Here is a 27,578-nt window from a genome sequence, read left to right as displayed (position 1 = left end):
TTGGTCGGGGGCTGTTTTTCATGGTTTGTGCTCCTTAGTTCCAATTAAGGGAGACACACAATAATCTTTTAGACTTGTGCTTCCAAATTTGTGGCAACAGTTTTGAAAAAATCCTTTTCGATTTTGGTGTAGAATAACTTGACTGGCTTGCGGAGAGCCCTGACCTCAACCCTTTAAACTCTTTTTGGTCTAGGAATGAGATGTTCAACAATCACACATGGGTATGAAGTTCAAGTGTCCTTTGACAGAGACAAAGATTGTTTCCTGTACAAACACAAGCTCACACATTAAGTACATTTTCTTTTGAAATGCATCATGCTTTCGTCCACATCCCACTGTAGTTTACATTGTAGGTGTAGCTGACAAGATGAGCCTTTGCTACTTCATCAGGACTGTTTCCTGCCTGGTCACACTGAAGACGCTCAGCTCAGGTGGTGACCTTGGGCGGGGATGTGTGCTTGGTGGCCGAAGTGCTGCAGCACTGGTTGAGAGTGTCGGCGGAGATCTGCGCGGTGCAGGCCACCGTGTTGCTGTAGACTCTGCGGTTCAGCTGGATTACCGTGGTTTTGGAGGGCATCGATGTGTTGCAGTTCTCTGCTGACCAGTGATCACAGTGAAACATAATCAGGAAACACCTGTAGAACTGAGACAAGACAAGGAAAGACAGCTAATGTGAACACAACATATCAAAAGTGGATTTACCTGCATTTAAGCCTCTCAGAGAGACTTGTGGTAAAGTTATGTGTGTCACTTTGATTAGGCTGAAATCATGCCTTAGTGCACTCTCATGTCCTCACAGTCAACAGGTTGATCCACTTGAAAGGAGTAAAAGGCCCCCTAATGGCTTTGTACTGGCAGAGAAGGTGGCATCTAACACTTACTGGTTAGTTTGACACATTAGTTGGAAAGGTCTGAGTGCAGCTCTCGGCGTGGAAGTGCTATTTTTTTCTGTACAACTCAGGGAAGGTCTTTGCCAGTACCCACTGACTGTACATGAATGGGATTAATGGTATAGTTAGTGACGACAAATGTAAAGTTGTATAAGGCATCTTTGTTAAGCAGTTTGGATGCTTACTTGGCCATTATTATTTTTTGATGGCTTATCTACATGAGCAATTCTGGAAAGCAGTGTAAAATGAATGGAAATAAAAATGGTCAAATCCCAAATATGTTACATTTTCTTGGAAGGAGAGGAACTTAGTTCTGGAAAGGACAACATAGATGGTGAAACTTATGCATCTAATAAAGGAAACAATACATAGCCATATGGCACAACACATTATAGAGAGCAAAGTCCTTAAACACACACTTATATATTCTAGGAAGGATTTTGCTTAAGTATTGCTGGTGATTGTAATCATGCTGGACAGCCATAGAAGAAATTGTGAAAGTTGTGAGCACAATCATCAAAGGGAAAATTATAGAAATTGGCAGCAATATACAAAGCAACTGGAATGAAAAAGAACAAAAGGTAACAAAAAGTATGTGGGAGCTGTGGGAGCTCTCTGTGTTGGCAACATATCACAGTGTAATAAAGACGCCATGCAGCGCATGCTGAAGCAGGCAAACTCGCCAGCTTCATGTATTATGTATTTGGTGCGGTTTTTACCTTCATCTAAAGGAGGGTTTTTGCTGAGCATGCATGCTCTCTTTCTGCATGACTGATCATCAACACTTAAAATCACATTTGCACCTGAGAATTGCCCAGTGTATCTGAAGTCCCCGATTAATAAGCTGTGATAGGTAGACTGTTTCTGTTACTGGGGCATATGCTTTAGAGGTGTGGGTAGGTGAATAGCCAGGCTATCAGTTTCCCCTTACTTCCAGTCCTTATGCTAAGCTATGCTACTGGTGCTGCTGGCTGTAGCTTCATATTGAATGGTGTCGCTCCTCTCATCAAACACTGCCAAAAACAAGCCTATTTCCCAAAATTTCACACCATTCTCCTTGTGCTCAATTACTCCAGTAGAGCTGCTCAGTGGCCAGCAGATCAGATTGTGGTTGAAGTGGGCAGCTTTCAGGTGTGAGTGTGAGACTTCCTGAAACACTACCTTGATTAAAAAGTTTAAAAAGATGCAATTTAAAGGCTGGTAAAAGATGGCTTGGTTTTCAAAGTGTTATGTGTTTTGCAGATGTTGATGTTGTTTTTTTTTTGTTTTTTTTTACCCTAAACTGGTTTGTAGTTGGGTTTTTATAGCATGTATGTTTTGGAATATGTAAACCTGAACTTCTCTCTCTCTCTCTCTCTGTTGCCATTGCAGGCATCCTCCTAATGATGGCGCTGTGCGAGCAGGTGCATGTGTACGAGTACATTCCCTCAATGAGGCAGACGGACCTTTGCCACTACCATGAGCGTTATTATGATGCCGCCTGTACGCTGGGTGCCTACCACCCCCTCCTGTACGAGAAGAGCCTGATCCAGCGGATCAACAACGGGCCCGAGAGTGACCTCAGGAGGAAGGGACGAGTCACTCTTCCAGGCTTCAGCACCGTCAACTGTGACATCTGAGATATGAAACCTGACCCTCTGAGCCCGGACGTATACACACACTCTGGCCGTTTCTGGCTGAGTAAGGGAGAGGTGCAATAAATCCACTGGAGACAAGGAGGCTGGAGCTTAGAAGTTTCAAATTAGAACCATGAAGAACATAAGCCATAGCCCTCCAGGGAGGGATCAACGTGGGGGCTTCTGAAAGAACTTGTCTTCATCAAGATGGTTTACTAGACCAGAGACTGGCAGGAAGAGTCTCTGAGACGGAGCTGAAAAAGACGTTTCTCTCTGCTTTAGCTGAGCCACGTTAGCGGTGGAGCTGACTAGGGTAGCAACAGATCAGTGTTTTTAGATAGACACGTGAATTTTCAATAACGGTGTGTTTCAATGGTGTAAACTGTGTTTTTCAATAGTATGAGTGGTTCTCCACTTAAAGGAAAGGCCGCTGTTTATAGCAGTGGATATCTGTGATTTTTCTTTTTCTACTGGTCCAAAGGGTTGTGAATAAGCAGTCATCCAAGCTGAATGTCATAAATGCAACATACACTCTCAAATATACACACATTCACACTAACGCATCACTGTACATTTCATCGCCCTGCAGCAGGTGATCCTGTTTGACATTCCTCTGATTATCTCCTTGTGTAATCAGAAATTGTTTCGTGTTGTCACGCTGGGTTTATTTCTCACGACTGATGTTCTAATGCCTAATACTAAACTACTCTCCTGTGCATGCAAACCTGCCAGCTCACTACCACCAGTTTCTCACTCCCTGGTCACACGTCTAGGACGTTTCATCATTCAGTGTCAAGAAGGCTGACTCTCTGTTGATAGCCCACAGGATGCGAGGCACTGGTTGTCCTTTTTGGATTCATCCTACTTGTAGTAACTTTTTTTTTTTTTTTTTAACTAACGGCATAATCAAATCAAAATGAATGGGGCCAAAATGAGAACAAACCGGTGCTCAGAACAGCCGTAACCCTGTGCCTAGTGGTCAGCTGAACACTTTCCTCGGGTTGCCTTGTCACTGTTCAGATACATGCAGTACATACTTTGGCAGGACTGCAGTAACATAGAGTTTATTGCTGCGAGAGATGTGGAGCAGTTGATATTGCTGAAGCGAGCTGTATCAGGGGATTCTCAGCTCTGCACTCAGCAATCACCAGCCCCTGTTTGTGACAGTTCACTCTTTATTGAATGTAATTTTACCACTGCGTGTAATGGCCAAACCCTCCCTGGAGCTCACCACTGCAGTGTGGTCTGCGTCTGTGAGGGGTTATTTCTTTGTCACGTAACAGCATGAAGCTCATTTCCTACAACCATAAATATCTCATATTTCCTCAATCCTCTAATGCTGGTCTGTACCTGTCCAAAGCTCAGAGTGGGCACGATTATAAAAGAGGAATCTGAGCCGGTGATGTCATCAGATTTCTTTTGTCTGCAGGTAGGATGGTTTTTATGTTTACAGTCAGTCAGTGCCACATCTGCAGCAAGCTCTAGAGGTATTAGTTGAGCACAGAGAGGAGAGTTGTTAGTTATGATTTTTGCCGCAGACATTCAGTCAGAAAAATCTTGCCTATAACAGAGATTTTTATTGCTACATGTGCTATTCTACAAACTGTTCTTGTGCCATTGGTTGTGGTTTGTAATAAGATGTGAAAACCAGTGACGGAAATGCTTTGAATAATCTGATGTTTGTCGAATTAGATGGCTCTGTGGTGGTAGTATGTAGATGATTCCGGGGCTTAGCATTACTTAGTGTTTATTAGGGCTGGGTGTCATTCAAAATGTATCAGTACTACTATAAACACATACTGTGATGATTACAAAACAACAAAACTTTTAAAAAGACAGAAACAAGCATCTGACGCCAATTTTTAATACCAACATGCAGATTAACTCTCCTGTTGTGGGATTTGATATTGCAACACAGATGATACTGTATATCATGATCCAGTAAGTCAAATAAAACAGCCCCGCCCACTTCTCAACTAAACAGCACCACAAACCGCAGCCGCAAACTGATCATACAGTTAAATCGACACCTCCCTAAAAGCAGAACATCATAACCTTCGTGACGACAGGATTTATTGGGGGGGCTGTTGCATTTGACTGCATGATTCAGTGAATTGCATACATGATAAAGGTATTTCATCACATTGATGCAAAAATCCTGTAAGGTCAGTGTTGGCATGTAGGAGTTCCTCTCAGTGATTTGCAGTTTGTACAGTAATATCTCTGATACTGACAACAGGTCTCGTGTTACATATATGGTCGCATACTTGCTGACAGTGTAAAAAGTACTTAGGTGTGATACCCAGCCCAGTTTCAGGTGGATTGTTTGACATGCCATTAGAAGAGCAAGGAGCCCAGTGAGGTCACTGGAACTGTTAGATGTCCGTAACAGAGGTTTAAAAAACTTTAGGAGATTCACCATTCATTCTGAATCCCGCTCTGCTGTAGGTTTTATGTTGCTCTGTTGAGATAAATGATCAGTTTTTGTTTGTTTATTTTAATTTTTTTTTTTTTTTGCTTGTGATTGTAAACACACTGAAGGTGCAAAAACCCTGAACATATTGTACATGTATATTCCTGATAACTTTGATTACTTTCCGATGCACAGAGCATGCAAATCAGGATCAGGGCTAAGAGTCTTAAACTGTCTGTGCTGTACCGTGCTGCAAGTAGACACCATGTCATTAATGTCGTGAGAGGCGATTGTCCTAGAAGATTGTTTTGGTTTTTTTTCTTAAGTGGTGTTTTACAGATTTTAGTGCATGCTTGTGGACAGGGACATCACATCCAGCTGCGGTGCAGTTGTTTAGTAGTTCCCAGGGAGCACTCGATTAAGTGCAACGGCTTCTGGCAACTTCGTGTCCACATCTTAATATTGTGCCAAATTCTATTTTTAGTTGTGTCTCAGCAGGATGGGCTGAGCGTGGGAAGAGGACTAAAGAGTGATAGCAGGACTTCTAAGGTGCTATTGCTTCTCTCTGGGATGCTTAATGTGGAATATAATTTGATTTTGAATCCTCTTCAAAACGACCATATCCCTGCCAGTATTAAATACCAGGACATTGTACTGTAACTGTAATGTTTGACCAGTGGTCATGTGGTGAGAAGATTTGCAGACACTGTTGATTACATTTTGCCCTCTCCGCCTCTCCAGTCACGTCTTGTTTTTACTCAGAATTGTGGGAATTGCTGCACCACACTGCCTCTGAATGATTGTTCAAGTTTTAAGTTTTACATTTCCTTCCTTCCTGCAGTATTCCTGAAAAGAGGAAAAGAAAAACAAGCATCCATGACTGACTAAGAGTGAAGGTCTTGTTTCACTTTAAACAGCCTTAGGGTGTTCTTCTTGACTTTGATTTGTCAGTGAATTCTCTTCTTACACTTGAATTGGTATTTAAATAGACCATTTGTATGATTTCAGCTGTTGTAATTTGTCTTTTTTTACTGTGTAAATAAAGCTGTTGTACATGTCAGGCTGCCTTTGACTTTTAGTCAATCACACATGTTGCTAACTCACCTGTTTATTCATAAGTATATAGATGAGGGGGTTGATGACCGTGCTGCTCTTGGCCAGTAGCGAGGGCACCACGCTGGCCACAGGACTGATTATGTTGGGCGGGCCAAATGTGGCCATCATGGCCACCACACCATAAGGCATCCAGCACAACAGGTAGCAGGCTGCTGTGGTCAGAACCATAAAGAGTATGTGGTACTCTCTCCTCCGGGCTGCAGTCTTTCTGATCTTACCCACCTGTGGATGACAGTCAGAGAGGGCTGATGAAGCAAGAGCAAAACGTTCACGCTGAGGTCATTTCATAGTTTAGAGCCTGTGCTCTTGAAGTGCCCCCTTCACTTCAAAATGTTTTGACAAAGCGTGACAGCTTTGTTAAATTCTAGGCAGCTGCTCGTTTCCTTTCATTTCACCACAGTATGAAAATCAACTTACAGAGTCTTAAACCTTGAAAGTGTCAAAAATAGATGTTGTTTGTAGACTTCATACTAAACTCTCCCTGTTTGTGTGTTCAAGAATGCACCACTGATTACACAAACTATGTTTCAAAAGACAAAATTCACAGAACTTTGGAAAGGCTGTAATAGATTTGTCAGTATGTCTCAGGGAAAGCATCAGTAATGACAGTTTTCATTAGTCCCTGCTTTTCACTGCTCTATCATGCAACAATGCCAAAAGTGATGAAAAATGTCTTGTTCAGTGTGAAGTACCAATTTCAAACTAATTTAGACTGCCTTTTGATGCAATGGTGAAAGTGGAAAACATCAGCTGCCCATATGGTGGGAAATCAGCTAAATTAGTTTAAAAAAAGGGAAAAGAAAAGAATGATAATAATACCCACACACTGCTATCCATTACCGTTCTTCTTTTAGTAATTTGTAGGTATAAAGTGTTTTGGTTCAAGTTTTATTGTCGAATAAACAGGAACCACAAGAATCTGGACATTTAGATGCTTTTACCAAAGAATTTTTTAATTTAAACACAACCTAATACTAAAAATATACAAGAGAATATCTGAAAAATGTCACTGATGTATTTGTGATGGAACCTGTTAGGGCCCACTAGCAAAAACAACCTCCAATTTCTGTTTGTCAGATTTGATTTAACACAACTTTAAGTGGCAATATACTTTATGCAAATACATTAAAATATAACAATAAAGGTATTAAAATTAGATTTGGACACTGGGGTCTTCTGGAAGACAGGTCCAAAAATGCTCATACCAATGAAGGACCCACCTAAGTTCATATATTGTTCTTTACTGGTGCAAATTCCCTAACAAATTAAAAATTAATGCAATCCTTTAATTGCATTAAAAAATGTGAATGATGCAGTTAATCAAATAACCAAAACCAATGCAGTGAACCTGGAGCTTTTAAGCCCTTGGGATAACAATATATTCTTTTCGCCTTCTTATGCATCAGTAAACAAAGAAAACACATTTTCACTACATGTCTCCTGAATGTACATTTTAAACAGGATTTATCGAGCTGTATTTTATCCCTAATCCAATTAAAGTTGTCTTAACGTCACTCTTTGGATCTCCTCACACACAGATGGCTTTTCTTTAATCTCAGCCCTTCCTTCACCCTTCTGTTACGTGGATAAATTGAAAGGAATTGGAGAGAGGTGGGGGGGGGGGGGGGGGTTTCCACGCTCGCCGCATGACACACTCATGTGCTCCACACAGCCCGCTGGGCCCTGCGCTCCCTCACGACTTAGCTTGAGGCTCCGTACACTTAATGTAAATGAGCCTAAGTTTAAACGGCAGGCAGGGATTTAACAGCTAGTGCCAGGTGAAGCTTCATCTTATAACTTCAGTAGCGTGAGATAGTTACTTGTGCCACAAGCACTCCTATTTAATGAGGAAGTTGAACAAATCATTTCCCCCTTGCTTTGATGCTTTGGCTGGATGTCATAATATTCCCATCACCCTCGATCACTTCTACAACTGATTATCACAGCTGATAAGTCGGAATACAGTCATGCTTCTCAAGCCTTGACTCACTGAGCGGCTGCCAGGCAACCAGCTGGCTAGTATTCCTACAGTTGCACACAGAAGCCCTTATAATCTGACACATCTCACCATTGGGCCGCTGATGTGCCATTTGCTGCTGTGTCTCCCTGCACCATCCTGACCTCCTCCGTATGCTATTGGCTTTACTAAGTTTCTAATGTGCATGTGCGCATTTGCTAAGGAGGCGTTAGTTGAAACAGCGGAATCATTGTTGTCCTTGGGATTACTCACAGGCAGGTAAAAGTCTTTCTGACTACACCACTCATATAACAGGTAGGCCTGCATTAGAAAATCACAATAAGCTGCTTTAGCAGTCAAGGCTACACTGGATCTCACAGCCAGAAATAAATCCCTTTACTGATATTTCTATAGGAATATATATATATACACACACACACACACACACACACACTTATAAACATATGTAACGTCTACTATATAGGGAATGCACTGTACTCTTAAATGTGTTTGGCTGAATTGCTTTTATTTTCTTGACCTGGTTAGATAATAGAGACTTCTTGACATAATTAGAAAATTAAATCATTTTCTGTATCACAAGACACAAAACACAGCCAGTGTGTGACTCTTTATGAACAGTTTAAGAGTAGTAGTGTCTCTCTTCTGAGAAAAATTGTGCAATTTTAGGTTTATAATTTGTATCATGAAACCTTAAATTGGCTACGTGAGGTTTTCAATTTAAGTGGAATGCAGTACAAAACAGTATTTTAAGCATCTTGTAGTTTTGGAGGACACTTCATCCACTGAGGAATATGCCAAGCATGTCTAAAAATGTGTTATTGTTATTTAAAGGGATTGTCTTGGTTCACACGTCCTCTGTAAACATATCCACTGTATTTTATTTTGTTCTAAATTACTGTTAAGCGATGCTCGTGTGGATTCTGAGCCTCCAAGACAAGGATTTCCTGCCCATACAGATCACATTGTATCTCCTCATGAGCACTATCATCCCGGTATCTGCTTTATTAAATGGTTACACTCCAGTGCTAACTGTCTGAAATCAAATACACTCTGTGAGCCAGCGCCACATCAGCTTAAGTGTTAAGATGCACATCTGAATAAGGAAGATTTACTGTGCTAAACAGGAGTCGTGTCTATGATCTATTTAGAAAAGAGACACCCAGCAGACAGATCATAAGACTGACCACTGGAGGAAAGGGGTCTGGCAAACCAAACATCCCTGGAACATGAGATGCTCCCGTGGAGCTCGACGGCAGTGTCGGCGCTGCATTTCCTGCGTGGTTGTTTATTGTCCTCATCTGTTTGTGGATGGTGCAGCCACCTAATAATCTTTATTTGTGCAGCACTTCAAAGCCCAAGGTCCAAAGCGCCTTACAAAAGCATCGGATTAAAACGACTAAAGAAACAAGAAGATGGCTTTAGGCTTTGTCACAGTGGCTAATCATTCTGAGGCGCAATGCTGCGCTCTGCTCAGGAATAAACAGTCTACATCACTGGGGGGATAAGGATTTAACTTTAACCAAGTAAAAGTCTCTCCCCAAAACTCAATGTAGCAGTCACTGCTATGGCTAATGTAAATGTGCATGACAGGGACTGGAAAGTCTAGCTCTATAACCTCTTCCTGTCCCTGGAGCTGGGCCCACCATTGCGTGAATATAAACCTCACTCTGCGGTGCTCAGGGCAGTTATTTTATGGGGAAAACTTTTAGTTCATGTGGTTGAAAGATATTTGTTGCAGCAGAAGCGCTAAATATCTGACACAACTTCACTTACCTCGTAAAAGCATGGAAAAAAATGTGAAAAGGTCAGAGCTCCAGCAACAATTTTTGTATAAAGAAGAACTTTATTGTGGGAACAAGACGTTTCAGCTTTAGGTCTTTTCGGATGACCCCGATGAAACAACAATGACAATAAAGTTCTTCTTTAAACAGCTGTTGCTGGAGTTCTGGCCTCAGTTTCCATGTCATAAAGTCCCCCCCCCCCACAGCGTTTCACTGTGCAGGAACAGCAGTCGCTTCAGGGGCCTACTCTTTCTATGCATCCTGTAATTCTTGAGTCTGTATTTTATTTCTGTATCATAAATCAGCTGAAAAATAACAGAACTGATTATTTAGAGCTTAAAAAGGGCTACCCAGTGCCTTAAAAGGGGACGCCACGAGGTCTTGACCAAGCATCCGTACGTGATGAGTTGGAGAAGGGGTGAGTTAGGTTTCTTCGTCAAAGTTGGACAAATGGGCAGAGAAAAACAGCCGTAGCTCATCAGCTACTTTAGAAACTACTCGTCCTCTAGCTGCACTGCATTCTGGTCCATTAGCCGAGCGGAGAAAAGGTAGCTGTAACTTTTCTGTGTTGATATTTCCTTGATTTATGTCACCCAAACTCAACATTTACTGCCGATGTGTCGAGACAGAAAATGCTTTCATCAAACGTTCATCGATGTCGCATCATCACATCATGTCATCAGTCTCCCTGCCTCGCTTCTGTTTCAGAGATAGATGTGGCGTCGCGGTTCAGGATTTCAAAACGATGTGGCGCCACGTGGGTTGAACTTATCCAAACGAGCCAAGAGTGGCTATATGTCTGCATGCGCATGTCTGAGGTATACTTGCTTCATTTTTGGGATACATCACCTTCGTTCCCTGTGGTGAGAGAGACACACAAGCCGTCCCAGGAGGGAACGGGTGCTGCTGCTGGCAAAATACAGGAGCTCGTCCAGAAAGGAGCTATTTCTGTGTTCATGGCAGAGGACAGGGAGACTTTGCTCTTTTTCTTGCTATATGGCATCAGACCAGTCTCAGTATTAATGACTGATGGCACGCAGGAGAACTCACAAATGTATTTTGGGATTTATGCATAAGTGTGTATAATTCAAGCAATGATTTTAACATATTTCCTGACGCATTTGCACCATTTTTCTTTCTTTTCTACTTCTTGGGTGTAGCTGCGTATTAGTGGGAGGCATCCAATCCCACGGTTGCGTCAGTGCGCATGTGTAGCTCTGCTAGTGAGATGGCAAGAGGACAGCCTTAATGTCTACTTGTAATCAAAGGGGATGTTTCATCTGCTATCCCTGTTATTAGTATATATATATAAATATAGTGACGCACGCTCTGGGCAATATGACCAACATGTGCGAGGAATCACAAAGGACATTTATTGTTGGGAATGCAAAAGTACTTATTAGTGCAAGGGCAATAATGTGAGCTTCGCACTGACTATCATGGTGAAGAGGAAGTCAATCTACATTCTGGGGTGGATCATCTAATCAGGATGCCTCCTGAGCACCTTCCTTTGAAGGTTTTCCAGAGGTATCCAACTGTCAGAGACCCTCAGGCAGACCCAGAACACAGTGGAGAGACGAAGCGTTTCATCTGGTTCGGATCCACCTCGGGATCCCCCAGGAAGAGCTGGAAAACATGGAGAGAGCAACATCTGGACTACCTTGCTTCGCCTGCTGCCACTACGACCTGGCTCTGGACAAGTGGCAGAAAATGGCTGGCTGGATGCATTATGTTTTATAATTCTGCTCTACGAACAGACACCCCGCCATTCCACTAGGCAGTGAAAATCAGTGATTGCAGTGACTGTGACGAGTCCATGTCCCCTTTTTATGGGGCTGCTGAGCACAGAGCACAAATTTTCTGAATGCTTTTGGTTTGAAAAATTTCCATGAAGGTTTTGAGGCTGTTTTCCCCTTAAAAAATAGAGTCAATTGTAACTGACATGAATTCAAGCCAACCACCTGCTGTTGTTTTACCTTTCAAAGCTGGAGAGTTTGCTACTCAAAGCATTTTTATAAAGGATTAATTAAAGCATTTTGCGGTTTCACCTTCAACATCAGACAGGAAAACAGCAATAACCTTTACAGTGCGCGCACACGCACACACACACACACACACACACACACACACACACTGATGTCTCTGTACCTGTTTGACTGCCAATAACAGCCTGCCATAGCAGTAGATCATCACCAGGACAGGTATACCCAGGCAGAAAATGAAGAGGCAGATGATGTAGGCGTGTGACTGGGCTGTCTGAACAGTCCAGGACACAGAGCAGCTGGTCCCTGCCCCCTCTATGCCATAGCTGCTCCAGCCCAGCAGAGGGGGCACTGTCCAGAACAAGGAGTACAGCCAGGAGCCCCCGACAGCCAGCAGCGGCTTGCGGTAGTTCAGCCCACCCTTGTTGTACACAGTCAGAGTGCTGTAGCGGTCGTAGGAGAGGATAACCAGAGAGATCAGCGAAACAATACCTGAGAAAGACAGAAAGGTGGAGGTGTGAGGGTCAGTGGTCATCTGGCTCACCAGGACTTTAACCGAAACAAAAACATTTAACAGACTGTGTAACACGGAGCAGAACAAGGGGGCAAAATCAAAAGCAGGTCTTTTGAAAACTAAAAACAGCCTGAAAATGTCATTAAGACAATACTTTAGGTAGAGCAGATCTCGTGGGTCAGTTTTTAAAGTTTAAAACACTTGTTGCACTTATAATAACAGTTTATTAGCAGCATTAGCAGCTCTGTGAGGCTGAACTCAGCCGTGCTTTGGTTTAATGCTAACATCAGCATGCTAATATGCTCTTTCACAACGCTAACATGCTTATATTAAACAGGTATGACGTTAGCATTGTCAAAGAGCGGGATAGCATTGTCAATGCTAGCATGCCTACGTTCAACAGGTGTGATGTTTACCATGTTCATCATCTAAGTTTAGCATGTGTTAGCAATGTTTGCTATTTAGCACTAAACACAAGGTGCAGCCAAGGCTGATGGGAAAGTCATTAGTTGTGTAGGTATTTGTTCATAAACTAAAGTACTGGAAAAATGAATTTCTTGCCCGGATGATGATACTAGAGGAAAAGTTAAGAGGTCACAAAAGTTATTAGAATTCATCCTGAGGGGGACACGAACGTCTGAACCAAATCCCACGACAATCTATCCAATAGCTGCTGAATTAGACAGTCTGGACCAAAATGGTGGACTGGGCCCCCCTGGAGCCACACCACTAGAGAAGCTAAAAACAGGACAAAAGCTGTAATTCAGTCAAAGGTTTTCAAAGGTTATACTGCTGATTGAATTTGGAATGAGAAACATCTGTATGCTTTCAAAAGTGCCCCCCATCTACCTAAAGGCTCAACCTGAACAAGCCAAGAATGAAAGTGATGTGCCAGGACATCCCTGCCTTTCATACGTCTCTTGACTATTTTCCCTCTCATTCCAACGCGCTGAAACTTCCAGAGAACCGTGACAGTGAATTTCAATCAAAGTGGCCGAGTGAGTCTGATGTTCAGTCGGAGCTGCAGTCAGTCAGGATTTAGATTATGGGATTAACACACCATGTGACACCACAAACGATGCACTTTTGCGTCGTTGCATTTGTTTTGGATTTTTGGATCGTCACCATCTCTGGTGCCACAGCACGTTCTGGGCCATTGCAGGACAGTATGACTGAACTCACTTTGAACCCCTGAAAACGAACAAAGCAAAAATCCTGATTGCTCTGTGACTGTGCCGTCCAGCCGTGTTGTGCAGTGGTGCAAGTAATCAAGGATAACGACATGATGAAATCAGAAGACGATAATCACAATCATGACTCTCACAGACAATAGTAATCCAGTTCTGTTGTATAATAAAGATGCAAAATGGTACTGGACTGACTGTCACTCTGTCCTCTGTGCTCAGATTACGCAAAATGATTTATTAATTAAAGATGCTACATATTTAAAGAGTATTTCTATCTCCCAAAAAAAGCATGAACAGCGATTTATATTCTAAATTTATATTCTAATTATTTATTTATTTGCCACCCAGCTTCGCTGCGCTGTTCAAAAGTCGCTGAGTCTGTTCAGCTCTTCCTGGCTCTCAGCATCAGTTCTCATTCTCAGGAATCTCCAAAGAGTTCAGGCAGGGAGGAGTGTCGTGGGAGTAAGGCTGTATGCTGATACTGTATGCGAGGGCTGTCTCTGCCTTTCATTCATATTCAGTTCTTTCACAACTCTGCCGGCTTGAGGGCAAAACTTGGGAATTTGCTGGAAACGTCAGGCCATTCAAACATTAATGTCAGCATTTCATTTGGTCTTGCTTCTCAAGAACCCCCACCACCCCCCACCCAGCGTATCCTACCATTTAAAAGCAAAACTGAAAACCCTGATCACCAGTCCTAAGTATAACACATGCTGACTGCGCCTTATTTGATGCGTGACTATTGATATCTATGTTGCAGTAAGTAGACCCAGAAGACAGCCAGAGGAAGGTGTCATGGTACATTACAGAGATGTGCTGATCCGGGTAGTGAAATTGCTGCATATACTTAAAAGATGATGCACAGCCGTTTGCAACAACATGCTGTTAGGAAGCCTCTGCCTCCTCATCCACCACAGATGCAGCCAATCCATAATGACAGGATAAAACCCGGATCTCCTCACCGGTCTTCACCAGGCTGTTGTACTTATAGCCTGGCAACACATGTCAGCCATGTTGCTCTCCCACTGCTTCGTTCTGTGCTCTAGAGTTCTGCCTTGCCTGTTTTCTGAGTAACTAAGTCTGTTCTCCTGCCAAGGTTGAGACACCTGCTGACCCACCTCACCTTTTTGCCTGCTCCTTTCTGGATCTACACAGGACATCTCCCGGTGATCATAATCCTGTCTATAAATAAATCCTTTTATTAATCAATTGTCTGTGTCAGCCATGTCCTCTGCCCCTTTTAACAGAACAATCTGGCCACTCTGGTCTCTGCAGACAAAGATTCTGAGAATCACGAAATTTAGAATGATTTGTCTCCACAAGGAGCTAAAACTGGTCAGCAGGACAAATTCTGCACTCACTCTCCAAGAGTAACTGGACCATGTCTGCACAACATGCTCAATCGACTCGGAGGTTATCTCACTTTATCCACTCACTCCACACCACCGGCTCACCCTTCTCTCTGTGAAGCACATGCTCCACACTTAGACGCATTTTACAGAGATTTACAGAAAACTCTAAACTCTGGTCTCTTGATGCAGGAAAAGCATTTGCTGACTTAAAGAAACTGTTCATCTCTGCTCCCATCCTAGTACAACCCGATCCTTCTTCACAATTCACTGTCAAGGATGACCCTCTGATACTAGTGGGAGCTGTACTGTTTCAATATTCTGGTCAGGTCTGATCAGAAACTTCACCCCTGTGCATTTTTTTCTCTCCTTCTCACTCCTGCAGAGCAAAACAATGATGTTGGGGACCATGAGCTGTCCTTGGAGGAATGGAGGCACTGGCTGGAGGAAGCAGAACACCCCTTTGTGGTTTGGTCAGACCACAAGAACCTGGTGTACATTCAAACTGCCAAGTGGTTGGACTCCAGGCTCGCTGGGCTCTCTATTTTGGGAGATTCAACTTCACCCGCCTACAACCCGGATCCAGGAACATCAAGTAATGCTCTCTCCTGGCAGTATGCTCCCGAAGACCACTCCTCCAGCCCAGAGACCATCCTGGGATGGAACCCGGGTAATGGCCCCAATAAATGCTTGTTTGTTCAGTCCCAAGTCCTCCAGTGGGGACATAACTCTCGCTTTGCCTGAACTCATGGTGCATCAAGTGTTTCGTCTGCATGGGATCCCTGCAAATATTGTCTGACTGTGGTCCTCGGTTTATTTGCCAGGTCTGGAAGGGCTTCTGCCAAGCCCTGGGAGCCTTCCTCTGGTTTTCATGCCAATCCGACGACCAAACAGGATGAGCCAATCAGGATCTGGAAGAAGGCCTAGGCTGTGTCACCGCCACTAACCCCATGTCCTGGAGTTTCAGCCTCTCTATGTGCTCACAATACTCTAACCAGATCTGCCACAGATCTTTCCCCTTTCAAAGCGTCCCTAGGGTACAAAACTCCCCTGTTTCCATCCCAGGACTACGAGATACCTGTTCCGCCTCTGCAGACCCACCTCCGTCGCTGTCGTAGAATGTAAAAGAATGCTAAGTCCGCCCACCTCCGCTCTATGGAAGCTTACTGTCGTAACGCAGACAAACACCAGACCCTGGCACCTATCTACACACCAGGTCAGAAAGTATGGTTATCCACTCCCAATGTTCATCCCAGGACTGAAGCCAAGAAACTTTCCCCCCACTTTATTGGTCCTGTCCCCATTGGACGCATCATTAATCTCCCCAAGTCCAGTCTCTTCCAGCCACTTATTATCAATGTCTGCACTTGGAACCACTTAACACGTACTCATCACACTGCCTGTGTGTTGAGTACGTGTGCAATACAATAGAATACAGTACGTGTACAATACCAGGACCTTGAAACTGTAGCAGTTAAAAGGAATTCAGCCATCACTATTTTATTATATTGCATCTGTGCTTTTCTTCCTGTGACATTTCATAAAGTCTGAGACTCAACCTGTCGGGAATGATGGTCTTAATGTGGCTTGATGCTTACTTAAAGTACTTACTTACTTTGTTTTTTGTAGGAAAAGTCCAGGAGGAAGAAGTGTGTAACAATGGCTGCTGTCATGGTAAATTGAACAGAAATGAATATGTATCATCTGTGGTATCAATTTACTGGACATAAAGGAAGGTTTTATTGGTGTATTGACATGGTTGGGTAATCTGAGAGGCCTCAGAGTCCTTCACTCTCAGGATGTTTTATGTGAGGAGGTTTTTTGGTGTCCGGAGGTACCGATAAGATGATGATAAAGGATGAGAAATGTTCTTGGCCGAGGGCTGCCCCCACACATTCTCTGCCTCCTCTTTTTCCACATTTCTGTCTCGTGAAGGTGCCTTTTAAACTCGAAATTTTGAACCATGCAGCCTAATTCACAAATGTGGCTGGCTGTGATGGCGATGTATTTGAAATATATTAGTTTATATATTAGTTTTTCTCTGCCTTCTTTATCTGTGGCTGACTGGGGCTGCAGCATATCACTGGTTTCCACTCTGCGGGCACACATTGTGATGGAGCAGCAGTTACTACCGGGTGCTAGCATCAGCCCTTTCATGTGTACGATTCTAGGGTATTGTGGTTTTGCACTATTAATCAGAAAAACAATAAAATGGATTATTTAGAGCAGCAACAGTAAAACTGATAGGATTAATGCCCTGAAATGGCCCTGGAAAATGCCTCTGCTGATCTTTTCATATCCAACCCTGTGACCCATCTGCTGCTGTGTCTTCTCCTCTGAAGCTCTTGATCTTTCTAATTGTCCCCTATTTCATAGTGTAATGATGTTACCAATAATTGCCACTATAATTCAGCAAAGCAAGGAAGGGCTAATGACAAGACCCCTTTTGTATTGGACATAGAAAGTCATATTGCAATACCCCCAGGGTCAAAATACTCCATATTACCATCTGGCATTCAAGGAATGGGGAGTTAGAGGGCATAAAATCCTGTGTCTCTTGAGAGGACAAACACGCCACACTGAGACTAGGCGGACAAACAGCTTGTATGTAAGGTCAAATGTTTGAAAACATCTTTTAATTGTTTACTCAGAACTTCAAATATCTTGTGCAGATTAAAATCAGACATTGTACATATGAGGCTGAATTTTTATGGGACAATGTACCAAATCTTAAGGCAAAGCACAGGCTTATTGTTGAGCAGGTCACCAGACTATCACAGGGCGAACATTATTAGACAGAGAAAACAGATCCAAGCCTATGTTCAGCCAGTTCAACAGACGTACACGTGTTTAGCATGTATTTGGGGAAACCCAGGGGAAACCGAAGCAGAGAACAGGGCAAGCTCCACACACCTCCCACTACCTGTCCAAACCTCGCTGAAGTGAGCCGCTTCAAATAACACTTGCATTTCACATTTTAATTCATAATGTTCCAGAAGCCTAAACAAACCAGGTAAACTTCATCATACACAACATAAAATGCATTTGGAGTGTAATGAGATCGGGTCAGAAAATGCACATCACGAAAAGACAGTTTGTGTATCTGTGGGTGTGTGTGTGCAGATACCCTGCAAACGTTTCATCAAGCCGGGGGTGGAGGGCAGGTCTGTGGCACGACCTCTGACATGAAACTATTGAAATGATCTGCAGCTTGCACCTGAACCACACAATAGACGGACTTACAAGAAGTTTAAATGCTATTGAGTGTAAATTCATACCGAGCAGAGCACTTTTCTCTGCAACCTGAAGGACGTAGCCAATACAAGTCAATAACTGTAATTACAGAAATAATGTAGGGATGGACGAGGATTGAAGTATTCAGCACACCAGGAGTCGAGATTGATGGACCCAGATTGATGGACCCTCTACGGGATATTTTTTAGATTGATGGACCCTCTACGAGATATTTTTTAATTCATCCATATATGGTTGCATGCGTATTACAGTTAATATATATTATTACATTATATTATATTAAAAAGTTAATTTGAACAGATGTACACAGAAATTCTTGAGTATTGAGTTGTTTGGCTCTGCCCTGATGTACAACATAAGCATTTGTGAAATAGACAGTTATTCACAAAACATGTCAGGATACAGAAATGTAATCATTTTCAAAAGCTGAATGCTGCAGGTGAGACGCTGTTGATGCCGCAACCTGACGTTGGTTCAATTTTCATATTGGCTGTATATGTCAACCCCCTGACGATGTTTCGCCTTTTTTCAACATCGACTTGTTTGCTGGGTAATCAGACATGGGATGAGAGCAGCCTGCTGTGATGAACTTTTACCTGACGAATCATATCTGACATCACTACCTCCTGCAAAGCCTGGCTTCTATTTGTTCACAACAGAACAAGCTGCAGTATGTTTACAGCCGGTACAAAAACAGGAAGTAGACATTTTAGAGCACAGCAAACAGCAGCAGCGCACAGCTTGGGTTGGATTTAATGGAAAACAGTCTTATATTGTCAATGCAGTATGTATCTTAACCCTCACATGACCAACTCCGTAATCTTACATCTGTCTAGATGACGTGAGCGCTCGTTAAAGAGGGAATCTCTCACATCTCTACCATCCATCCCAGATGATGAGAACACGCCCTGAGTCTTGAGTTCTGAACCCTCACAGACTTTCACCGACGTCATCTGTGTGATCAAGTGTCTGAGTGAAAGACGGTTTGAGTGCTTTAAACGCCGCACGAGGAACAGAGCAGCACTTTGTGTAAATCACATGACATGATGTTTATCAGTCTCTGTTTATGAGCTAAAACAGTCCAATATATTAAGAAGTAACCATCATGGCATCACGAGACAAAGATGTGCACACGGTGCTGGATGGAGACTGGTAGCTGGTGGTGTGTTAAGACTTAATGCTTATGGAATTCAACTGTCATCAGCTGCAAAATAAACATGTAATCATTAGAAAACTAATCACGTCCTTGTGGTATGGAAACCGCATGCTTAACCTGCAAACACATAATGCATGATGTTTTATTAACACTGCAGGAGCAACACATTTCACTCAGCACTTCATCAGGCTTTTGAACCTGTACTCTCTGTCCTTAGCTAAAACTACAGTGTCCAGCTGTTAGCAGGAAATTGCTTATAAATTACTCATAAAATGAGTCATTTGTGACCTGTTGCCTTATATCTTCAGTAGGCACCAAGGGGCTTGAGGCTGAGCACTGCAGACAGAGTAGGGGGCTCAGCAAGTACTTGGAGACAGACTGAGGCAATGTTAGTTTTGGTCTTCTCACGGGATTTGTTGACAATAAGAAAAATGCCAAACTTATCCTTTAAGCGTAGGAGTGGCAGATCAGACGATGCTTGTTTCATTTCAGATCTGATGCGCTTGGCCAAAACACACTGCTATCTGACGGCAGTGTTGGTTCGAATGTTTGGTTAGAGTGAAAGTCAAGGACACCTCTCATACTGGAAGAGAAGAATAACTACACCTCCTTTCTGCTCCTTTCAGGGGCTCTTGGTGCAACATAGAAAATACAGTATCATAGGGGACATTTTAATTTATCAGAGGAGAACAGAATGGCAGTGATAATCATCACCATCGACAGGCAGAATTAATAATGAAATTAGTGTGTCTGACTGGAATTAATATGGATTGAATCTAAATGTTGATGAACCATATATCGACCTATGAAAAACACCAAGATTGAAAGCTTTCATCCAGTCCTCGACCACGGAATTGGAAAATCTTTTGAAACTTTGCAAACTTTAAAGTATTTCTCATGATGATGAGCCATTCCCTTCAAATCTGAAATACTGCAGCACTTGAACAACACAAAACATGTAAATTTACCAACTTAAACCGCAAATACAACCAGGTAATGCTTGTATGCTACCAAAATGGCTTGGATTGTTTCATTGCGGGTGAAATTCTCTGATGGGACAGAATGACTCATTGCTATTCTAAACATGTTGCTGCAGTCACTTTGTTCATTGTGAAACCACCTGTGTTTGTGGTGCGCCACAATGAAAATCAATGTGCACACTTCCACTGATCAACTCTTCATTTTACTCTCATGTATCACAGTTAGCTTCCCTGGGATGGCTGGAAAAGATATGGCTCTGCAGCGACATGACTGACGTTCATGGTTAGGTGTTCTTCTCTGGCCAACAGCGAACCCAACACAGGGATAATCTAGACACAACCAGTCTTTTCATTGTTCTGTCCTCAAACCCTTGTGTGTTTCCCACCTATATATGATCGCCTACCACAAATTAGTGTCTCCTGTCCCTCATTAGCCTACCCTTCCTTGTGTATTTAGTCTGTGGGCACATCCCAAGCCTCTTAATATGGCTTATCCTCTTATATCTGCTCCGAGGAGTGAGGAGACATCTCTGAGGAGATGAGTTGAGGAAACTTGAGAGCAGCCTTCATAAAAGTCTGTTTCCTGATTCATCATCTAGCTACAAATATGTGTTAACTTTAGGCCTGAACAACAGAAGGACCATAACTGTTTTTCTTTTCAACATTTATCATAGATGCAACTGAACTGACACAGAGAAGGAGAGCCTGTAAGTCAACACTTTACATCATTTATCATTTCCATGTCATGTGTGAGGCTGATGAGCATCAATGATACGGGTTACATAATTTTAATTTTCTTGAAAAATTTAACCTAATAAATGATTTCAAGCATTCAAAAGACACCATAATCATATTCTAGGATTTTAAATAATGATTTCACCTTCAGAACATCAATAAATACAGTTTCAAATAATGAATAATGAACGTATTCCACTGGTAGAACTGGTGTCTGTGCCTCTGAGCAGGACACAGCACAGTACAGAATGCAGATGGTTATTCATGTTCATGTATGAGGCTACAGAGAGGAAACACTGCTGCCCTGGCACTGATAACTGTGGGCCTTGATTAGTATTCACACGTGTGCAGATGCAAATTCATCAAAAGTCTCTACAGCCGTTAAAGCTGACTGACAGCTGATCCAGCTGTAACAGCAGTAACAGACGTCGCTTCAGGTGACGCTTCGGAGGGAAGGATGTCTCGTTTCTCTAAAATCATTTTCTTTCCTCGCGCCGTGCGTCTCTCCACCCATCCTCGGTGGGAGGGACTTAGACACAAGGAAAAGACGCAGGTGAGGGAAACGTGGATGCAATTTGACAGACCCTGTGTGGTCCCCTCTCTCAGTGCCACCTCATCTTTGAACACTGTGTTCAGTTCTCCTGGTGTTTTTGGATCCTTGTTTAGGTTTCCTGGACCATGCCTGTGTTTTGGACTTCTGAGTCTTGCCTGCTCCTTGCCTGCATCTGGTTTTGACCCTTGCCATGCTTCATTATCCTGTAAGCCTTTTATGCTATTGGATTTTGTGCATTAAATCAGTGAAAAGCTCTGCCTCTGTGGTCGGCATATGGGTCTTATCCCCTGTGCTCCTGCTATTCTGCTAGCACAAATGCAACATTTAGCTGCTTGAAAGTGCTTGACAGTCCTACTCCACTCCCTAATATATGCATGTTTAACATAATGCACACTTTGGAAGGAAAATGACAACAGTAGGTCATATCTGGATCTACTTATATAAATCAATTGTGCAAATATAGCTATGAGTCATCCTGAGTTCTGTGTTCCTTGAAAAGACTGAAGGTAAATAGACAGATGGCGATTTACGAAAAAGATGAGATGACACTAGGGTTGAATATTTGACATTTAGAAGACATACAGAGGCTTTCAGTGCCTTGACTGCTCTCTGCAATATGAATGTCAACCTGTATGAGCCTTTTTTAAATTTGATGCTTGATCTTTGACTCGGGCCGGCCAAGAAAAAACAGTAATCAATCATGATACTATGATGTGCGGGGTTGTGCTCTGGCAGTGATGTATGGAAAAGCTGCTCCACTCCCTCCTCTGAAGGAAAGACCACAGGGTGGGGTTGGTGGCAGGTTTTATAGATGAAATGAAGGACCCAAGTCAGACAATAATATGGTCATTTGCAGTTTAAGCAAAGCAGTCTGTTATACAAGCGTAGACATGCATTAAGGGACATGTGAAACAGACGGTGTAAAAAAAAAAAAAAAACAAGGCTGTTTAACAAGGCTGCTGCTGGCGAGAACACAATGTACTGGACAATGTGAATGTGCTGGCTGTTTGTGACCACGTGAACACGTGAAAATACTGTATGCTTCATTCAAGTGCGGGAGCACTTTTGTGAAAGACGATGATTGTGTGTTTTGTGATTTGGTCATCACGTGTTGAGAAGAATAGAAGAACGCATGGACAAGGAAAGAAATAACTACGACAAACATACAGAAGCATTGTTTGTTTTTAGAAAGAATAAGAGTAAGAAAAGCTTTTACTTGCATGATTTATTAGTATTTATAACAGAGCACATGCAGTACACCCGATAAGATGTTTCTTAGGATGCCAAGGTGAGATTATCTTTATACAGTGTGTTCACAATGGTAAAAAAAAAAAAAAACACTTCAGTGTTTGTCTTACAGCTGAATGCTCTTTACATTATTGCCAGTTTTCCTAAACCAAGGCTTGCATATCATCTGAATTCTAGAGATGTGCACATACCTACCTGTATTTGTGAAATCAGTGTCTCATCAATGTGCAGTTTCTTGCCAAATCCAACCACTACAATATCCACAGGCGTCACAAAACATGCATATAACTGCTGGTGTCTGGAAACTGACTGATTCACTGGACGGCAGCTCTCAATGAGATGAGCACTATCTCCAGCATTCAGGACCACGCTGAGTCTTGTATGCCGGAAAAAAACATTGTCACAGGACAGGAGCCCAGGGGGAACAAAGTCAAAATAAACAACCGCTGATTTAAAAGGCACAGTTTGAAATATACCAGCCTTTATTTCAATAAATGGAATTTCCTCTCTATCAAAAATCCCTTTTTTTATCAGTGAGACATGACAAAGCACAGCGGGTGGACAAACACAAGCAAAATGCATATACATTGAGACAATGAAGATATTACTGTGAGAGGATATGAAAACAGAGAGGAGGCGGGAGTTGAAATAACACGATGCTACAGATATTGGTGTGTTGATGGAGAGGGTGGATGGACTGTTAGTAAAGACAGAAGGAAACATGGAAAATTATAATAAAAAGGGAGAAAAGGGAAAAAAATAAACAAGCACAGGAAAAGTGCAGATTATCTACACACAGATTATCCAGAAGCAACAAGAGGCTATCTGCAGCGTTTGGAGTAATATCTTTGGGAGTGAAGTCAAGCTGAGTGTCCAGCACTAAAACAAACGCATGCTGGCACTCACATCTGCCTGAGCCTGCTTCTGTATGTTACTATACAGGCCTATGTGTCGTGTGTAGGCCTGTTCTTTCACTATGTGTGGACAGTAAGCATTTTAATAATGCTTATCTTTCAAAACAGTTTAATACTATAAACCTCAAATCATGCACAGTGACTGTAGCAGCTGAGCGCAGGTTAATTTCCTTCACTCCCACTCACTCCCAGGTTACACCGAACATCTACATCTGTAATCATGTCTCCCGTAAAACAGCTTGATATAGAGGTGGATTGGTCTGGGGATGTATTTTCAGAGGCACAGATGCTGCTGAATGATTATAGAAATATTACAGGAATACTGCAGTCAACAGTGTGTCTCTATGATCTTCTTGCTCTTCTGAGACTACATGTTGCTGCTTGTCACTTTGACCATGAATGTGGCACCACCGTAAAGAGTAATTTAGGCTACAATATAGTATAGAACTGAGTATTTATAGTATGCTTTAGACAATATTATAGGTCCAAGGAGGAATTGACAGAAAGGGAGGATTCAGTGAAAATGTAGTGATTGCAAACCAATCTGCTACTTCAGCACCATGGACAGCTCGATGGATTTATCAATACAGCACAGTCAGTCTTCTAATATCTCAGAGCCGTGGGGGTTTTAGAACCTCAGTCAGATAAAGGATCAATGAGTCAGGCAGACTAAAATATTCAACTAAACAACTATTCAACTATTCAAGAGGGACAGCATCCCCCATCATCCCACCCTCAAATCACCTACTGTTCATACCTCCCTGCTCATTTGTTTCAAACAGGTCAACAGGTTATGTTTTTGGACAACAATGAAGGTCCCTGGCACAGAGGAAAAAACTGTATCAGCCTTCAGCCTCGTGTAATTCTTGTTAGGAAGATAATTAATCTGGTGACATGTAGGCAAATACAGCCTGTGTATCTCAGCTAAGATTCCTTAAGTGAAGTCAAATGAGATTGCAACCCCTGTTCTGTGGAGGATTATTGCATTTGGCTGGAAAAGGCTGGAATACAAAGTAGCGCTATAATAAACAACAATAAATCATTCAAGCTAATATTATTGCAGATATATAGTTCGCATGTTGGCCGTTAACTAGCAAGAAACTGCAGTGCAGAAATGCCAAACTAGGTCTGATGTGATGTGAAAACAGTGTAACCATTACAAAGTTCGTCCACCAGCAGTACATGCTCTGCCCAGTATGTCTGGGTGACAGTCTTGTATAGACCACGTACTATTTACACTGAGGTTGATCCCTTTGATATCTCATCTTGCATCCATGATGTTGCAAAAAACACCCGAATTTTCCACTGTTCTTTTTTATTTTATAGTGTTTCTGAACTGATTCTCCAGAAAAAACTACAATTTAAGCAACTAATTAGTGCTCATTACATAAGACGATTTCTTTTTGAACACTAAACTTTTTTTTTTTTTTTTTTTTTTTTTTTGCAGGCATGCAAACACACATCAATCAGTAACCTGGAAACATAAGGAACTCACCAAAGCAGGAGTTGATGAAGCCGTACCAGCTGCAGCCGCTGCGCCCCAGCAGCCACTTCCCGCGGACGCTGGAGGCGAAGCTGAGGGTGGTGCCGAACAAACACACCAGCATGTCGCTGACGCTGATGTTCAGCAGCAGCATGTTCACCGGCGTCCGCAGCTTCTTGAATTTGCAGAACAGAAGCAGCACGATGAAGTTGTTCAGGAAACCGAAAGTCATGATGAAGCCCAGCACCACGGACAACACGACGAAGCCCGTCGGGGAGAGCTTCCCCCTGCCCGCAGGCGCGTCCGCCAGCCCCGGGTCATCGCTCAGGTTGAAGCTGTAATTCAGACCGGTCAGACCAGAAAACATCCTGCTGTCCATTCATCGGAGCTTGTCTTCACTCTGGAGCCGTTTCGGAAGTCAGGACTCGTCTCTCTGCTCACCTGGAAAGTTTATGAACGGCGACTTTCTGCTGAAGTCTTTCTCCATGCTGGTTTTCCTCTGAGGCACAGGCGCGCCTCATGTTTTCAAAATTCCTCCACTGAGGCCGAGAGCACGGAGCCGCTAACCCGTCCCAGATGTGGTGTCCCAAAGGCTAACAATACAGCAAGAGCGCACACAGCACCACCTGTTACCTTCACGCGCCCGCCTCTCCGTGTTCAGTGCATTCCAGGGAGCGCACGAGCTTCTTCTGACGCCTTAATCTCTCGGCAAAGGCGTCATTATTCATCACCGTTCACGCAACGCAGCCTCCTCTGAGCTGCTGCTGTATGTTTGGGGAAGTCTCTCGTCTCCAATTCACCGCTGTGAAGACCAACTGTAATCCGCGCTCACCGTGAGCGCTCCCGATGGATGAGCGGCGCAAAGTGCGCTCCGCTCCGCGAGCCAGCATCTTTTAAAGGAGATTCTTACGTCACGAGACATCGGAATGACCACGGCTTCTGGGATGTGTGTGTGTGCGTGTCGCCTTTAATTGTACCTTCATGTACTTTCATTTAGCTTTCTGACAGCAGGGTAACTATTTGACACACGCTATGAATGCTGCTTTACCTTTAGAGCCATGCTGAAAGGCCGTCAGTCTGATCAACACAGCAACAATGAAGATTGCAACAACCCTGCAATTACTGTGCAATTATCGCTGAACTGTTTGTACATTAGCTGCACGTTTAATCACTACTGCATTCAAGTCCATCAAAGTGTCTGTCACTGTGATGTATGTCTTATTAAGCCGTTGCTAAAGCCACTGTATTATAATTTATTGGACAATCCATAAAGCTACTCTGACTGTCTGTGGAAGCTGAAGAACGTACAAAAAGACCAGACCAAAAGTAACTGAAAGAGTCAAGTTAACAAACTCTGGGTTTCTTTTCACAAAAGTCTAACTTTTTTTTGCTTTGTAAATGAAAAGTGCAAGTTATTCTTTGTCCAGAGTGTCGCTTTTAACAACACAAGGCTGTCACTCTGTGCTGACAGTGAAAAACAGACTTCTTGGTATGATGGATTCGACCGATGCCTTTGCTTGATGAGCAACCCCAGTTTCTCTTTCATCCCCTGAACAGCCTGACTTATCACAGAAGGAAAAGCACAGGTGGAATTAACAGCATTAATGATGGATCTGTTCCTCCACAGTCTAGTTAATAAGTAATAATGCCATAGTTACACCAGTGATGTCAAAAGGATCTGCACAGATTTCATTTCACCACTGACTTAAAGAATAGCCTATATAGAACACACTATATACCCACTGCTTGTTTCTCTGTCCAGCTCTTTATTCCTTGTAATTTTCACTATAGGTCTCCCCTTTTTTCCAATATCAGCAGCATGAAGGTACACTGAAAGCCGCTGAATACCAGAATCAATCTCCTTATATGTGTAAACACACACTGTAGCCAACAGAAATACAGAGTGTCTTTGATGGATAAGTTGGCAATCAGACTGGAAATAGTCCTGCTCTAAAAAAAACACAAGGGGCTGTGTTGGTGTGGACATGATGAATTAATGTTGAGAGGATGTCCAGTTTCAGTCACACATTCATGAGTTTGAAGGCTCATCAGAAGCCAGAACAGCAGAATACTGTGAGACTGGATTTCACAGTTTTCTGGAGGACCATTAGAGTGAAAATCTTTTAATCTGTTGTCTTGTTTTCTTTTTGTTGGTGTTTTTTCATAGAGGCACTCTGCGTCAGTACAGCGGTGTCATCGGTGGCCTCACTGAAATAAATCAGGGGGCTGAAGCTTTTTTCAAGCTTAACAGACCAACTTCTGGGAACAAGAACATAAACAAAATAAAAAAAATGGTCGTCTTACGTTTGAAAAGGCTTTGAAAAGGCTTCAAAAAAGAAAGAATAAAACTGCTTTGACTGTTCCTCTGTGGAGGACGTCATGGAACACGTTGTGGAGGGCAACAAAATTCTAACATGATGGTGATGAT

General features: G+C 42.7%; 2 protein-coding genes across 2 annotated transcripts in view; one reads left to right on the top strand and one right to left on the bottom strand.

Moving 5' to 3' along the window:
- Positions 1–5,970, top strand: part of st6gal2a (ST6 beta-galactosamide alpha-2,6-sialyltranferase 2a) — a 45,583-nt gene extending 39,613 nt beyond the window's left edge. The window contains exon 7 of the mRNA XM_041950652.1: positions 2,262–5,970. Coding sequence (XP_041806586.1) covers positions 2,262–2,509 — 248 coding nt within the window. The 3' untranslated portion in view covers positions 2,510–5,970. The remainder of the gene's footprint in view (positions 1–2,261) is intronic.
- On the bottom strand, positions 428–25,529 carry tmtops2b (teleost multiple tissue opsin 2b). The gene is made up of 4 exons (XM_041950653.1): positions 25,163–25,529; positions 11,943–12,268; positions 6,024–6,257; positions 428–643 (listed from the first exon to the last, which is right to left on the bottom strand). The coding sequence occupies exons 1-4, from the start codon at positions 25,527–25,529 to the stop codon at positions 428–430; spliced, it is 1,143 nt and encodes a 380-aa protein (XP_041806587.1).
- Between the last annotated feature and the right edge of the window lie 2,049 nt (positions 25,530–27,578).

The sequence above is a fragment of the Chelmon rostratus genome, chromosome 13 (genome assembly GCF_017976325.1).
Source record: "Chelmon rostratus isolate fCheRos1 chromosome 13, fCheRos1.pri, whole genome shotgun sequence".
NCBI classification, from domain to species: Eukaryota; Metazoa; Chordata; class Actinopteri; order Chaetodontiformes; family Chaetodontidae; genus Chelmon; species Chelmon rostratus.
Note: the sequence above shows the minus strand (reverse complement) of the source record. Positions and strands in the feature narration are given on the sequence as shown.

Excerpts from the sequence above, each read along its gene's own strand:
- tmtops2b (XM_041950653.1), bottom strand. The coding sequence starts at position 25,529 with ATGGACAGCAGGATGTTTTCTGGTCTGACCGGTCTGAATTACAGCTTC. Across the intron at positions 6,258-11,942 it reads TGTTATTGGCAGTCAAACAG|GTGGGTAAGATCAGAAAGAC; the intron begins GTACAGAGACAT and ends TGTCATCCACAG. Across the intron at positions 644-6,023 it reads ATATACTTATGAATAAACAG|TTCTACAGGTGTTTCCTGAT; the intron begins GTGAGTTAGCAA and ends GTCTTGTCTCAG.